The sequence below is a fragment of the Struthio camelus genome, chromosome 2 (assembly GCF_040807025.1).
Source record: "Struthio camelus isolate bStrCam1 chromosome 2, bStrCam1.hap1, whole genome shotgun sequence".
Taxonomy (NCBI): Eukaryota; Metazoa; Chordata; class Aves; order Struthioniformes; family Struthionidae; genus Struthio; species Struthio camelus.
This window is the reverse complement of record NC_090943.1, coordinates 59,989,528-60,005,695: the sequence shown is the minus strand read 5'-3', so window position 1 is coordinate 60,005,695 and position 16,168 is coordinate 59,989,528. Positions and strand designations below refer to the sequence as shown.

The following is a 16,168-nucleotide window of genomic DNA, read 5'->3' as shown; positions in this document are numbered from 1 at the left end:
ATACAGAGGGCCGGGCTGGTTTCCAGCCTCACAGCTCGGCACTGTGCACTGGTCCCCGACGGACAGCTTTTCCATAGCCATCCGTAGCGACCAGACATGATAAAGAGCAATTTGCCACAATTTGTGCTCCATATGCCAACACTGCAGTGCCCGGTCTGCTGTGCTGTTGTTGCTGGTTGACCATTAACTTTAATGGCATTTCCTTGTGCCTCCCTTTTAGCGTTGTCTTCCCTAGAGTTGCAGCTTCGTGGCCGCCACTTGAAAGGCTGTATCAAAACCACAGCAAGGGTTTCATAGCAGCGGCAGCTGTTGCTGTCCCACATCAATGTCAGTGAAATAGTCTCCATTCTTCAAATTTTTTCTGTACCTCCTTTAAAGACATTGAATTACGTTCAGAATGTTTCCAGTTGTTCATCCTTACGCCTTTTCTTTTTTTTTTTTGTCTTTTTTTTCCTTTTAGATGACCTGCAGACATGTGAAAAGCAGGGACACTCAGCCTTAAAGTGTATGTCAGTACAGAACGGGCTACACTCGGTGCTCCTTTTCACTTAGATACGTTGAACGATGTTTTGTTTCAGCCCCGCTTCGCTGATGTAAGGGTTGGTTTCCTCCTTCAGCCAGATCTCTCCTAGTTAATCGTTTCGAACTGTTTTTCAGGGAGGATGTGGGAGTCTGGAGGAAATGTCTTGTCTTTTTCTTTTTTTACTGATGTTTTGATTCCAAGTGGACTGTCTCCTCACTATCCTGTTGTTTCTCTCATCTAGAAAGTTTTGCCAGGACCCAGTATTATCAGCAGGCTTTGGAGCAACTGAACAACCACCCTGCTGCCCTGGAAGCGCTGGGTGCTCCCCCTCTTAAGGTTCACAACATCCGACTGACAGACGGGAGTAATCGCGTGGACACAGAAAGAGCACAGGTAACGGTGGGGAGGCTGCGTCGCGGGATGGCTTCCCAAAGAGGCAGCATGGGTGGCGAGAGATCAGCAGGGGGGTTTCCAGCAGGACTCGGGAGCACAAGCCCCATTGGGAGGCAGTAGGCTGGGGCACCAGCTGATCTGGGAGAGGGACGGATGCCCAAAGCAGAGATCCAGTGCGCTAATGTGAGCGACTGGAAACAGCAAGAACGACACCTTCATTTTGTGCTGCATGGGCACATCGCAGAGTGCCAAGGGACCTCCTAAGTCCGTGAATCCATCTCCTGCTGCTGTAGGCCACAAAATCCTTTTCAGAAATACATCAAGACCATCCTTTAAAATAGCGGGTGCTGCCTTCTCCCCCTTCTCCATTTGATCCCTGTTAGTTTTTAAAGCTTTGTCCAGATCAGAGTTTTATAGTCACTCACAAGCTGCGCTATGGTACAGCCCACGAGGTATGTTTTTAAAAGCACCTGCAAGTCTGCAGCATGGAGGACGACTGCCTTGTGTGGGGCTGAGCACTGAGATTACACAGTCACCGGAGAATGCTGCCCTGGGTGCTAACACATTGCACAAGGCTGACTTGCGTCAGCACAGGGTTGGGCTGAGGCAAACCTCACAAATACAAGTCCACATCCACTCTGTGCTGCTGTCTGAAAAGGACACCCGTCCTTTACATCAGTGCTGCTGCTCAGAGACTTAAAAAGGAAGTTTTTAGTCAAGAACTGGCTGTTCCTCCTTGATTTTGCTGGAGATCCAAGAGGTCACTAGAGAGCTCTTCAGGCAACTCACTGAGAGAGTTTGTCACGTTTGAATCATAAAGTTCCTTCTGATTCTTCTGCATGTTTGTGAGTCCTAGCTACCAACTAAGAGCGGTAGGCAATGGGGCAGAGAGCGCAGGTGAAGGATGGGGACTGCCAAGGGTAAGAAAGTCAAGCTTTAACCAGTTCAAGTCAAATTCCACTTTCCATCTCACACCAGTCAGGCTTTGCCTGCATGATACCCAAGGCCAAAATGTTTCTTCGTTTTCCAGGTTTTTAGAGAATTTACCAGGCAATATTTGTAAGACCAAAAGCATGGGAACAACCTCTTATGTTGATCAAAAAGAACATAACCTTTCCCACTAATTTTTCCCTATGTCACCTTTTAAGAATGCTACTCATTTGAGTGACTCAGGGTGAAATCAAAACCCTGCCTTCTGCAGACCTCACCCAAGACACCTACCGCCAACTTTCTTTTCCACTTTTCGTGCTCTCAGTCGCAATGACCATTCGTGTTCCTCGTGAAATAAACTAGTTAATCATCACCACAGATGATATCATAGATTGATTTACTGACTCAGCTCCACAACATTCCTAATTCCTGCCTACTGGACCCCTTTGAAAAGGCTTGGTGTTTCCAGTTGTACAAGCAGCAAACACTACACCTGGAACATGTCTTTTATTCAAACATTAGACTGTGTACAATTAGCTGTGGTCAGTGCTGCAGCTCTTCGCCTTGTTTATAAACTAACGGAATGGTAGAATTTGTGATGCTGACAAAATAATCGAACGTCTCATTGCCGTGATGGATGTTAATGGACCGATCTGTAGAACATCTCAATCTATAGGCTTGTTATGATTATAGGAAGGTCTAACACAATACAGGTCACCTCTGGATCACCACACGTTCTGGTAAGGAAAGGTGTTCACTCATAAATATTTCAGAGAGTGAGTGGCTTTCCCTGGGGATAGCAGCTATAACGCAGAACATTCTTTTAGCATAGATCAATGTGTGCCAGAACAGATATACTCATATAGCCATGCACACATTAGCCATTAGAAAAGCCTAGTGAAACTCTGAAATGCATTAAAAAAAAAAAAATCAGAGTTTAAGTTGAGAGGAAGGTAGCTGTGTTGCTTCATTGGCTGTAGGAGTGAATATCCATTGTAATAATATGCTTCATTGAGTCTTTAACAGCAGTTTTACATCTGCAGATAAAGTTACCTGTATCTGGAACAAAATCAGCAGGGTACCTCTACATTCATTCAGAAATGGACCATTCGCGTCGCTGGTACGTACTGGGGGAGGGCCTGGGAGTCCTTTATAGACGCAGGGATTAGAAACAGTAGGAGAAAACAGTGGAGTAGGGCAGGATATTTGGTTTAGTCATCCGTGTTGCTGAAATCATGCACACAAAGGAAGAGGAAATTCACGTCTGAAGATCTTGTGAAAGGTTATTACCATCATTATGACAAAAATGTAAATTACTCAAGAAATATGTTGAATGCATCCCTATGAGTACTAATTTAAAAACAACTGGTGCCATTTATTTGTGCGAAGTGTTGCGTCCCACAGACAAAAGCTTAGTGCACATGTTAGTACCGGGGGCCAGCATAGCATATTGTTCCCTCTCAGACCTCCTCCCTAAGGAGATGCAGAGGCAGCTGAACAGCAGTCCTGACTCTAGTCTATTACCATGTACTGCAGTAGGGGAATGTCTCGCATATTGTATCCGAGCAGATCAAGGTGAGCTAAAAATCTTGCAGTTTTTTTCAAGTTCCTCAATAAACATAGTCCTTATAGTAGGAAAAAAAAAAAAGTGCCAGAACAGATACATTATAGTGGAAAGGCGCTCTGACTCCATATCAGTATTAGCAACTTTACATTTTGGCACTACTGAAGCTTGGAAATCTCCCTTTTCAAGGCAAAACTGATTTCAAGGACTGAGCAAATAATCAGTACCTGAATTCAAAGTCCATCTTCCATTGCAAAAGAGGAACTGTTAATAGATGAAAACCTCCTCACACTTGCTTGTCCTTGGAGTTTGTTAGACGCTTCTGTTAACTCTATTTAGAAATCCAAAGCTACAGCATTTTGCTCAGCTGCCACCAGCCATATGGTATTGTTTTCTTTTCACAATTCGATAAGCACAACTTGCTAGATTTCTCTTCAGAAGGGAGGCAAAGTGTAAAATTATGGGAGGAGGGCACTTATCTGGGACTTAGGAGGCTCGGGGCCAGACCTGGCCTCCTCCCAAGTGACCAGAGACACTGCAGAGGCCCCTGAACACCTTTCTTGCAGCCCTGGGCTCTGATCTCCTCGCTCCTCATTATCCCCTACTGACAGATGGAGGGAAATAACCCCTCTCTCCTATCTCAGAGTTACTGCAAGAATAACTGAGGATTGCAAGATGTTAAAATGAAGTAGTAGTTGAAGAATATAAATATCTCCCACAGTTTTGTTTTAATATGAGCTCTCCAAGCATTCCCATCTGCAGGACTGAGAAGAAAAGAAAAAATATCTCTTGCAGAAAGATTTGTGGCACACAAATCTTTCGAATTCAACTGTCATAGCTTAGGTACAGGGCCCTGCACACAGCTCCACTTGGTGATAGACAGGGCTTAATGTCCTTGTACCTGGCTGAGGAACGAAAAGTAAAATGGCTCGTTCCCCCTGGTCCGTGGAGAGGAGCTCCTGCAGTCCCTGAGAGGAACAGCAAGACTGTTTGTGGGCCGCCCTGGTGCGGCTCTGCAGAGCGTGCAGGCATTTGCTGCCAGCAGAGACCCAGGAGACAAAGAGACCAATATTCAGACACAGCTACATGACATTGGGAGGTTAGCTCTCCATACAAAAGTAATCCAGGCTCCTAAGCCACTTAAACGCTTCAGGCTGTGAGCGGCCAGCCTGTCTACCAGGGTCGTTCTTCTCCTGTCCTTTTTTTAAAAAGTGGCCAACTGAGAAAAGGAAAATTTAGAGGAGGTGAGCGCATCCGGGCCTGCCAGAGGGAGCGTGTGCTCATGTGTTGGCAGCGCAGGCACTGGGAGGGCACGGGCGCTGGGCTGATGGACTCGATGGCACGATGATGCTTGCAGTCCCCTGCCCTGAATAAAGGCAGCAGGAGGAAAAGCCGAGAGCCCGGGCTGTGCCGAGGAGCGCGACCGACTGCTCTTCTGAGCCCTGCGCTTGCCGAGTCGGATGGAGCTGGAGGCTGGTGAGCGAAGAGCCCTGCTGCAGATTCATCGCACAGAGGTGCAGCAGCCTAATTACCTAATTGTACGCACTCAGCATTGACTTCCGTAAAAGTGGAGCTGGGCGAGTGCCAGCAGCTTTTGAAAATCCCATTTTAGTATGCTGAAATAATAGTCCGTCCCAGCTGGAAAACCAGCACGAGCAGGCTTACAGAAGCGGGTCTGGAGCAAAGCGTCGAGGAAAGCAAAAGGCTCCCCTCAATCTGCAACAAACGCAGTTTTCCGTCTCCTTTGACTAACCACCATCCTACCCTGTCAGTTTTTCAGCAATCACACTGAGTGATCACACGATCTTTAAACTCTTCCAAGCTAGGATAATTCCTTAGCAACACGGTCCGGCTCCAAGGCCGGAGTGGAGCGAAGCAAGGAATGCACCGACAGGATGAAGAAGAAGAAAAGCCCAGGGTGAGGGGGGGGGAGAGAGGAATGTCCTATCTAAAAATAGCTGTCAGGGTTTTATTCAGGTTGCAACAAATAGGAACGCACAGGCCAGATTTTCAAATCTGGGCTGTGGGAAGCTATTAGGGAAAATAGCTGTTAGAAACGGGCGCTTGCAAACCCAGGTTTAAAACACTTGAGAGAATTTTTAAGAGCAGGGCATGCATGGAGTGTTTTGTTCCTCCATGCCAGCTGTTTCTAGACCTAACTTTACTACTATATTAAAACTGATTGAAGCAAGTTAAAAGCTCTTTTGGTTTCTGTCAGCTGGTGCCTCCAGGATGTCACCTTGAAGCTCCGGGATGGTCAGAATATTCCAGTTTACCACTCCCCTGTGGAAAACATCAGCATGCAAGAAAGCTAAAAATCAAAGGCAGCTGCTTCTCCACCTCCCATTGAACCGAAGAAGCCATTAATTGATTGCATCACACTGTGTACGTGGATGTACACTGCTGTCACAAGCAGACAATTTTGCTGAAGTGGGTGTTCTGAAGACAATTTTCTCTCTAACGTTGGCCTAATCATTGCCATAATTGTCATTTATTTGGTTTGTTGCTTTATTTGTACAGCAGAAGCCTAAAATAAAGATTTTGCAACAAGAGCTGCTGTTCCAGAGAAGTCATGTGTTATGTCTTGTATGTGCTGGTATTGTGAATTGAGTTTGAAATAAATAAACAAACTGCCAGGAAACTGAGGTTTTCTTAGTCTGGGTTGCTGTCTCACGACTAGAAAACTAAATCAACTTGTCAAAACGATTCTCACGCTCTTCTGTTTTCCCCCACTTCTCAACAAGGCATTACCTAAAGCAGAATTACCTAAAGCAGGTAAAGTGAAGCTCAAGTGGGATCCCCCTCCTCTGCACAAGAATAAGTCACATATCAAGTAGGTCTGCATCCTCACAAGTATCATTAAAAAGATCACAAGACAGCAACGACCACTCATCCTAGCTTATGAATTCCAGGAATTTCTCAGTGCTTCCACTGTTCCCACCGTTCACTCTAAAAGATACTCAGGATACGCCAGTGTTTCATATAAGCACTGTCAAACATGGGTTTGGGAGAGTGCATGCATTCCCTCAGTTCTGTTTAGGGAGAACAGCAGTAGGTAGGTACAGTAGAGGTGAAATACTGACGCAGTTCAACAGACTACAAGAAGAGATTTTGATTTTGCCATGATTTTGTCAGTACTGCAGATCCGCTCACAGAGTAAAGAATTGTCCATCAGAAGCAAGTCAAGGAATGAGCACAAAGGAAAAAATAACCAAAAAACTGCACAATCTAACAAACTGTAAAGCTTAAGTGCAGTCTGAGAAGGTGAGGAGACAAGTATCTGGCATGCCTTCATACCAAAGGGAATTATTACTGTGAATTATTGCAATGGGCAGAGCATTTACCAGCTTAAACAAGATGTAGCTCGTGAAGGCTTAGAGTTTATACCGCTCAACTCCAATTTTACTCCATCTCAACATCCAAATACGAATCCCAGAAATCCATCAAAGGCACAGGCAGTGCAAAGCCCTTCATGAGTAATCAGCATGAAATGAAGAAGGGAGAGCTAGTGCAAAGGACTGTTAAAGACCAGCGAGCATCTTCCTGCTCTACAGTGACCCACCAAACGAGGTGATGTGGCTTTTTGAACAAGTATAAATGATTGCAGACCACCTGCCAAAGCAAACGAAAGAAAGGACTAAAGTGTCACAGCAAACGCATCTCTGCGACAAAATGCTTTTAGAAAATAAAACCACGTGAGATTTAGTCTGGGATTCACAGAACTCTTACCGGTCAGTGGCTTTTGAGAGCAACTGCTGCACTGCAACCCCAGCCTATTCAGTGCCTCCCCACTTCTGTGCTAGGAAATCACGTCTGGCCCATACTGCAATTCACCTTCCGTTTGTCACCACTGTGCACTTTGTTAGCCTGGGATTTCCAGTGGTTGGGAGGTGCACAAAGGTCAAAGATACCGGGCCACAACCACCCAGTACTGTAAAATTTCCTCATCGCTGTTCTGTATCTTGAGCAGACACTCATGATATCTCAAGCCCGGCTTCACAAATCCCTGGGGACTGCACTGCATCACCAGTTGGCCTGGCTCTAAACTTTAGTTGTCCCAGGCCTTAAGGAAACGTTCCCACACAAATCTTCCTAGCAAAAGAGGAGATTTTATTATCTTGCTCCAGGGAAGCAGAGTTTATGAACAGGCTGTTTCCTTCATTTTCCCCTTGAAACCTTGCAGGGCATCCCTTTAACTGTAGCCACTTACGATCATCCCGCTGCCTGCATGGGTTCACCCAAGCTATGAGAAAAGGCAGCACCATCATATCTTATCAGCTGCCCTACAAATCTTTAAGAGGAAGAAGCACTGGACAGGGCTGGAAGCCAGCAGATCAGGGGAGTGGGGCAAGAGAAAAGTGAAAAGGCATATTACTCATTTACAGTAAAATTCCTGCGTTTGTCTTACTATCTAACAGCAAACAAAAACTTTCTTACCTCTTGACCTTGAAGAGCCTCAGCAGCCACTTCCTCTCCACGTTTGAGCTGTATTATTAAGATGTACATATTCAAAGGGGGTAAAAAGCAACAAGATTTTTTGTTCAGTGCTGAGCTACATCAGCCATGCAGCTCCCATTAGGCACTGCGCAGCCCTCGGCTGCTGCTGCTGCTTGCAGAGGGGACACAGGTGCAGCAGGAGCAGCCAAGCGAGCGAGCCCACACCAGGGGAACTGCGAGAGCAAAGGCCTCTAAAACCCCAGACAATCTCAAGAGGCCTCCTGTGCACCTTCTTGGCCCTGCGGTCTTTCCTTCTAAGGCACGCCAGAGCAGAGTACCTTGCATTTGGCTTCTTCAGTAGGTCACTGAAGCTTTAATTTGCCCATTGCAATTGTGTTGCATGTCACCAAAAACCAAGTCTGGATAATTGCATTTTGGAAACATTCCTCTTTTGATAAAAGGCCCCGAAAAGACAGGTAAAGTCCTTTAGAAAGGCATTCTTTTCTAATCACAGTATAGTTGGGGTTGGAAGAGACCTCTGGAGACTGTCTGATTTGATTGCTCAAGCAGGGCCATCTAGAGCAGTTTGCTCAGGGCTGTGTGCACAGTTTGGTTTTGAGCATATCCAAGGATGGGGACTCCCACAGCCTCTCTGGGCAACCTGCTCCAGTGTTCGACCACCCTTAGAGTAAAAAATTTTTTCTTATGTTTAAACAGAATTTCTTGTTTTTCAGTTTGCATCCATTTTCTCTCATCCTGTCACTGGGCACCACTGGGAAGAGCCTGGCTCTGTCTTCTTTGCCACCCCCCTAAAATTAGATATTCATACACAGAAAAAATCCCCCTGAGCCTTCTCTTCTCCAGGCTATGAGCAAACCCAGCTCTCTCAGTCTCTCCTCATATGACAGGTACTGCAACCCCTTAATCAGCTTAATCATTTGTTAATTTATTTTAAGTTCACTGGAAACTTTCTATAGCCCCTTTCCAGTTGTTGACATGATTAAAACAACCTACATCATTATAGCCTTTGCTGGATTGCACATTTGAGTTCCTTAAAGTTTGATTTTAATAGCTTTTGACCTGCAGTCATCACCCTGAAGAAAGTTATCAAGAAGGCAGACTAATCAGAGCAAGAACTTAATTTGCAACACAGGAACAATAAGCAAATAATGCTTAGCAGAATCATACAATATTTGCACTTACTTAATATGGAGGTGACTAGTGCACGGGGGCTATATATAATAGCATGTACTGTAAAAGCAGTAGCTTGATACAACCTAAGCAGGTGCATGTGTTGTTTTTTGAGCATGATTCTCTAGGCAGTAATATGCTTTTGGCAAACTCATTGGCCTGTCAGTTCATTTTCTAGCTCAGACTGATTTTGTGTGCTGCACAAGGAACATTAATCATTTTGATTCACTTCCCCACTTGGAAGTGAGGCTAGATCCAGTCCTTTTCCATCATTTGCATGTATCTTTTCTGCTTTTCAAAGTGAAGTAATTTTCCTCCGTCTTCTGTAAAACTTGCTACAAAGTTCCCAGCAGCTAGTGGACCTATGACAGTCCCATAGCACCAGTACTGATGGAGACCTGTCAGTCTTGGTATGTTACCTTGGAAGATGCATCACACCTGGCTGAAACACTTTTAGTTCACTTTATGTGGAACAAAGTATATAAAACGCTAGATTCATGTCATTTTTATATTAATGTAATGCAGTATCTGTTAACTGGCTTAAAAAAAGAAAAAGCTTTAAAAATGAGCACCTTTATTTGATGACTTGTGTGAGACAGCCTTTGCCTCTCTGCCTGTTAAAGCTCAAGACAAGAACTTCCATCCAACAAATGACCCAGCTAGATTTCACTGGTAGCAATCAGTAAGGTGATATCCCCCAATGGTTCAGGTTTTCTTGTAAGCAGTTGGTAAAAGGCCCCTGTGTTATTCAGTCTATCTGCTGGGATTACAAATTCATCTGAAAGATGGGGTACATCTGGTTTCAGTACACAGCCAGATTTTTGTGATTGCACAAGCAAGGAATCAACCCAGCCTAATTTCCCTATATTTACAGAAAGGAAAATAATCCTCTCAAGGAATAAGTTCCCTCTCCTCCTCCTAATTTTGCAGTAACTGTTGTGGTGCTGATGCTTTGTTTTACTTTGAAAAAGCCTCACCTTTTCTGAAAGCTTCCAGGTTATGTATTTATAGAACCAAATTATTTTACTATTATAAAGCTATAAAGTTGTCAGTTGTCTTATAGTAGGAAGAATTAATGAAATTAGTGTTAGAGAGAGAAATTCCTTTCCATAGAAAAGGAAATAACTTTTTGCACCCAACATCTATTTGATGTTGTGACTTCCCCACAGGGGGTCACAGAAACCAAATATATGTATAAAGTCCTGGATACAGATTGTGGAAGGGATGCTGAAGCTTCTGAAATGTGTTCAGAGTACACATTTCTGCATGCTTTGTTAAAACTAGATTAATTTGCATCTGCTCCAGCATGTCCATCCTGGATATACACTCATCCTAAATGTCAATGAATGCTGTGTAATTTAAGTGCCATCTTTCCAACCCAACACCTTCAGCCCAAATGGTTTCCTCCTGCCAGACATCTGAAATAATACTCCTGAATTTAATGGCAATACATTTCTAGGGCACACTAAGGAAAAAATAAACAAACCAGGAACATTTACATGAGTAATATGATTATATTTATTAATCCCAATGACAGCTTAATTCAACATTTGTAAGTGTTGTATCATGAAGATCTCTACAATGCAAACAATAAGTATTGCTTTAGAATGGAAAGGATTATTGATGTACTTTGTGCAGCCAATACAAATTTAACAAATGCTTAATTCAGAAAACTAAAATATCAGTAATCTTGTTATATGGATGTTGAGAAACATCCAAAAGTTCCTGGAGAGAGGCAAGGACATTTGAACAAAAGACTCCATATAACACACTACTACCCAGTTTTGGAGATAAAAATCCAATTGTTACTCAAAGCCAAATGTGAAGGTGTACAGTCACCAAACAGAGAACAGAATTTTAAAGTTGCTATAGTTCACAGTGCCACATTTTACTTGCTTTAGCTTTAACAACGATTCCAGTAATCATTCAGCCATTTAGTCTGAGATAAGCTAGCACAACTTTTGGAATTCTGTTTCAAATCAACAAATGTTGACTTTAAGAAAGCTTTTTTTTTAACCTTATGTTTTAAAGTTCTCCCAATGAAGAACTCCAAAGCTGCTGTTCAAGAAGTAAGTTTCAGTTATTGTAAAGCTTCTGAAACAGTAAATATATTGACAGAAGTATAATAAGCTGGCAGCATTTCTTTCAACTGTAGCACTATCTTCCAAGACAAGTTCCTGAAGCACCTTGAGAGAGCCTAAGCCAAGGAATAAAATGGTCCAATGCCACCTCTTCCTCCCTTCTCCTGTAGAGGAGGGGCAGTTAATTTCTGTTCCTGTTTCCTAACTGACATCAAGATTTATCTGGTAGATTACAAGCTGGAATTCACTGGTTTTGCATCTAGGTACCCTCAATTAGGGAAGAAAAAAGGTTTAAAAAAAAAAAGAGACAAATCACAATAAAAATTCTGCTTTGGACAAAGAATGAGATTTTTTTTTTTTTAATAGACCTTCTAGTTTTGATGACTATAAGTCTATAGCCTCTTCCAAAAAAAAAAAAAAACCCCAAACACCCATAAACATAGCAGTCAGCAAAAAGTAGAGGCAAAGCAACAGGCTTTGCTTTCAACTAGATGTGTTTGCTGTTCATGCCAACAACTGCAAGGGATGTAAAGGTCTGCACCTTTGAGCCCCATCATACTGTCCCCCACCCCCAAACCTCCACAGCACATAGGGGAGCTGATAGTTCAGGTCTCTTAGGCAAACACCTAGAATTAACAATTCTCTAGCCGTTTCTAAGAACATCTTCCAGTCCTTTGAGTCCTCCATTCAAGTAAATAGTAGCCTTGCTCCAAACCTCACGAAGGCAAGCCATGGCACTTGTACGCACAGTGCACTCAGCAGGTGCTGAGTGCAACAGAAAGCGTGGGCAATGCTATTTCAGTCCTGAAGGAACGAGGGTCAAGGAGTTTATTCCTTCCCTCTCTCCTTCCACCAAGCATAAGCAGCTTCCCCTTCTCACCCCCCACCCCTGCCCCGATAAATTGTGTGTGTAAAGGCAGTCCTGCACATTCAAGGAGCTGCAGAAAACCAGCTGTTCTTCACAAGCTAGTGATTTGTCCTCAGTCTTAATGGATCAGTTTACTAGTACCTAAACCTCTCAAAACCATTAACCTCGATAGCTGCTTTCTACAGTATAGAGAAAGAATACCTCATTTACAGCTTTACCCACACTTACAGTGGAAGTGAAATAGCTTCAAATGCAAGTGGAACTGGCTGATAGTCCTGCAGTAATACATTATAGAAATTTTTTCCTATTAAAGGGCCAATTTAAGATGCCCTGCTTATAACTTATACTATTAAACTTTCACAACTTTATACAAATTCTTAATGACATAAAAACACTGTAAAAAACACCTTAAGGCACAAAAAGTTAAATGAAAATGCAGCACTGGAAATCTTAAAGCAGCCAATTCAAAAGAAGCTGGCCTTGTAACAAGTACACCATTGCATTTATACATGTTAAGCTTCATTGTCATACATTAAAAAGAGTAAATATAGGACAAAGTGTATGCTGCTCAGCATCTACTCTTTTTCATTAGTACCAACCCACATCCCTAACTGTGAGGGCTAATCTGTGGTTACACATAGGAATTAAAACAGCTTACAGGTTCATCGAATGATTTGTCATGAGTAAGCATGAACTACTAGTTTGTATTTAGGTATCCAGATAGAGCAACATAAAATTGTGCTTTAAAACTGTGGAATGTGGCATGTTTCAGTGCTTTGCTCAACCTGTTTAAAAACAGGTCAAAGTTTTCCAGCTTCAATCACTGCAATTTTAATTGTGCACAGATGAACTCCAAAAGTTAATGCAACCCAAACAGATGCGTCTTGGGCAAATGACTGAAGAGATATGACTATGAAGAATACTGGCTTGATTAAGAAGTCTAACAGTGGTCAGCACTGTGGGTAGAAAAACACGCGTAATGCCTCTATTGTTCATCACTTCCATAAATGCCTATATAACACAAGTACTCTATGGGCTCAAAGATTTTTGTTTAACTTCTATTAATTACCAGCCACAGTTATCCAAATAAATCTTTCATGGTATGAGTCTACCAGGTTCCTGTCTACAGGAACTAAACAGCAAATGACCCATTTCTCCCATGTACTAAAGGCACCTCTGGATTACAATATAAAGCACATCCAAATTATTCAAGTACTACTGGATGCTTTATTATACGAAGGCCTTCATGGAGGGAGATGTTGTCCCACCTGCATGTATATTCAATATGTAATTCAACAGGAGAAACATCTTAATGAAACTGTTTAATTTGGGTGCATTTTCTTCTGATGTGGCTTCAAATAAAGGCAACCAGACCACTGACAATGAAGCATTATAGGAAAATGCACATTGCCTCACACTAGGTGCCAGTGCTTTTCCTTCATTTTTGTCTTTACTAATGCTTTCTCTCACCCTTATAGTAATACCAATTAGACCACACCAATATTGTTTGTGTTATTAATAAAGCCATTTACCTTTTGTGTGAAGGAGGAACTGTAATATTAGCACAGAGCATTGAACTCCTGTTCATTAAAAAGAGTAAGCACATTCCTGGTACATGTTTGAAATTAGGTAAGAGTCTGCAGCAACACAAAAAAAGGAAAAAGTAGTTTAAGCATTTCTATTCATTGTTTTATAGCAAGAAAACTTTTGTCAGGGTTTTATTATAAAGGAACAGCATAAAGAAACCAAATAAATAGTTGAATAGTTAACAGTATGCAATATAATAGCACTACATGTCAATTACATAAAAATTTAAACTTTGGAACAGCATCAATATGAAAGATTTCTTAGAAAACTAGGACTCAGTCCAAGAGCCTCATACCTGTAACACAACAAAACAGTTTTGATGCCCAGGTGGTCCCTGCTTTATCTTCTAATGGGGGACCCTGTCCATTGAGAAATATGACCCATCCATGCAGCTCCCCTAATCCCACTCTTCCCCATCATACACATACTGTTTTAAACAAATGTCTAAGGGAGAGTGATTGGGAAGCACAAAGTATGAGGTATGCTTCATTACTTGAAAGGGGTACTTCTTCCTCAGCTGATGGCTATATTGAACAAGGTTATGCAATTTAGCCTACGGATGCTTCTTTCTTCCTTAAAGCAGTTGTTAGAGGAACAGAAAGAAGTCAGCAATGACCTCATGCTCCCAGTAAAACCCTAGCTGGGTCCAGGGCAGGGCAGGGAGGGTACGCTCCTCCAGGGCTCATTCATCAGTTGGACCAACATTTTAGAGTCAGTGGAGAGAATACCAGTAACTTTAGTAGAGCTACTTCAGGCCCCATGTCATTTTTCCCCTCTCATCAACACACCTCCTGTAGTCATCTTGAGAGAGATTTTATTAGGGCCTCTAGCCCAGCACAGAAGGGAGCAGTCTCTGCTGGTTCTCAGGAGTGACTTATTTACATAAACTTGTCACTCTCCAGACCAGGATCTTACTGTGTTCCCAAATAAAGAAGCATCTCCACTGTAATCTGGAATTCTTCACTGATACAGATTTCTTTTCCTAGGGGACATGTCTATCTCTTGCTAGATAATCCCAGCTCACAGTTAGCTTGGCTCCAAGCCAGATGAGTCTGGGTCTTCAACTTGATGCAAACTCAAAGAAATATATACAAGGTATAGCTTCAAAATCTGTATGTCAAACCACTCAAACTCTCTTCCTGTACAATTGTTAAATCAGTAGATAGTTCCACTGAAGTCAGGAGTGCTAAAGGTGTTTGAAGAAAACCCAGCATCACATATTTGCATTAAATGGTAGATAGAATGTATCCTAAAAAAATAGTCCTCTTTTGGCCTCTGTCACTGAAACACTTCCTGTAACATCAACTTCTCCAGAACACTGGAACAGTTAACAAAGACTCTGCTATCCAGAGACAAAAAAAAAAAATCGGAAATAAAAATGCAAACAAAAGCAAGCTTTTATCCTTGTTAAATTCCTGTCAGCCACTTGAAATCTTGTTTAACTGTTCCATGAAATTAAAACCTTGGCACATTTCCCTTAGTTGCCATTTATGAAAGTTTTCCTTTATCTAGAACATCTATTGCATATCAGAGATTCCCTTGGCTAAGATACTTTTGTTGTTTAGTAGAAACCACTGCCCTTCAGTTAAAGCTATGAAGCTCCATACAGTTCAGTAAATGAATTCTCCTGGTAACTCTTGCAGCAATGGTTCCTCAAACTTAAATCGTTTGGAAATGGCTTTCTGCTCAGTTACTTTTTCTTTTTCTGACTGCCTACATTGTCCCACGGTGTATGAAGCCACTACAATTAGTTCTTCTGTTACTATTGATTCTTCCTCTGCAGTTTTCTCAGCATCTACAGATTTTTCAGAGGCAGAATCTGCATCTCTCTGGACAACATCACTGGTCTCTTCTCCTGCATTCTTACTCCAGACCCTGTGAGCAGGATTATCACTTTGTTCTAGCCATGGATGTTGAAGACATTCTTCAGCAGTTGCCCGCTCCCTGAGGGGGAAAGAAATTGTTAAAAGAAATGTCAAAGTGAACTTGAAATGTAATACTTTGAATATGAAATCCATACAAATTATTCCAAGGATATGACTGCATTAAACGCCGACTGATGCAACTACTAAAGTTGTGCTGATTACTGTCTTTTGCCAAAGAAGACCAACTACAACCCAAGGAAATGAATTACTAAGTTATTTAAAATAAAGAAATTAGTAGAACCTCAATAGTTGAATATATATAAAATTTATAAATATTTTATATAAGACTAGCCAACCCTTGCATTCTTCAAGAATCTCCAGAGAGAAAGAGCAAACAATTTCAATAGCTGACAAGTCCCATGAAGACTTGGTTCTACAAATAACACATTTTCTGTTTTGAAGATTGGAATTTCCAATTTGTCTCTTGTTGAGCGAACCAGAAACCAGTAAGGTACTTCACCAAGTACAGAAGGCTCAAAGCAGTGTTCATTTACAATTGACACCAGCACAGTGCATATAGAGAAAGTGAACATACTGCACCACATTTTACTTTGTAACTAATTCATTTTGGAAAATTAAAAACAATTACTAACACTCTGGTACATTCAGAACATGCAAGTTTGGAGGGAAATGGAAAACTTCTTTAGTACGCATAAAAACTAACAGTAC

At 42.2% G+C, this 16,168-nt stretch overlaps 2 protein-coding genes across 4 annotated transcripts in view; one reads left to right on the top strand and one right to left on the bottom strand.

Annotated features, from left to right (window-relative positions):
• The window catches only part of COA1 (cytochrome c oxidase assembly factor 1), a 53,344-nt gene extending 47,382 nt beyond the window's left edge, over positions 1-5,962 (top strand). For all 3 annotated transcript variants that reach the window (XM_068936012.1, XM_068936010.1, XM_068936011.1), the window contains 3 exons: positions 765-916; positions 2,890-2,966; positions 5,629-5,962. In XM_068936012.1, coding sequence (XP_068792113.1) covers positions 765-916; positions 2,890-2,966; positions 5,629-5,725 — 326 coding nt within the window. In that variant the 3' untranslated portion in view covers positions 5,726-5,962. The remainder of the gene's footprint in view (positions 1-764; positions 917-2,889; positions 2,967-5,628) is intronic.
• A 4,570-nt stretch (positions 5,963-10,532) lies between these two features.
• STK17A (serine/threonine kinase 17a) overlaps positions 10,533-16,168 on the bottom strand; it is a 30,383-nt gene continuing 24,747 nt past the window's right edge. The window contains exon 7 of the mRNA XM_068936008.1: positions 10,533-15,518. Coding sequence (XP_068792109.1) covers positions 15,185-15,518 — 334 coding nt within the window. The 3' untranslated portion in view covers positions 10,533-15,184. The remainder of the gene's footprint in view (positions 15,519-16,168) is intronic.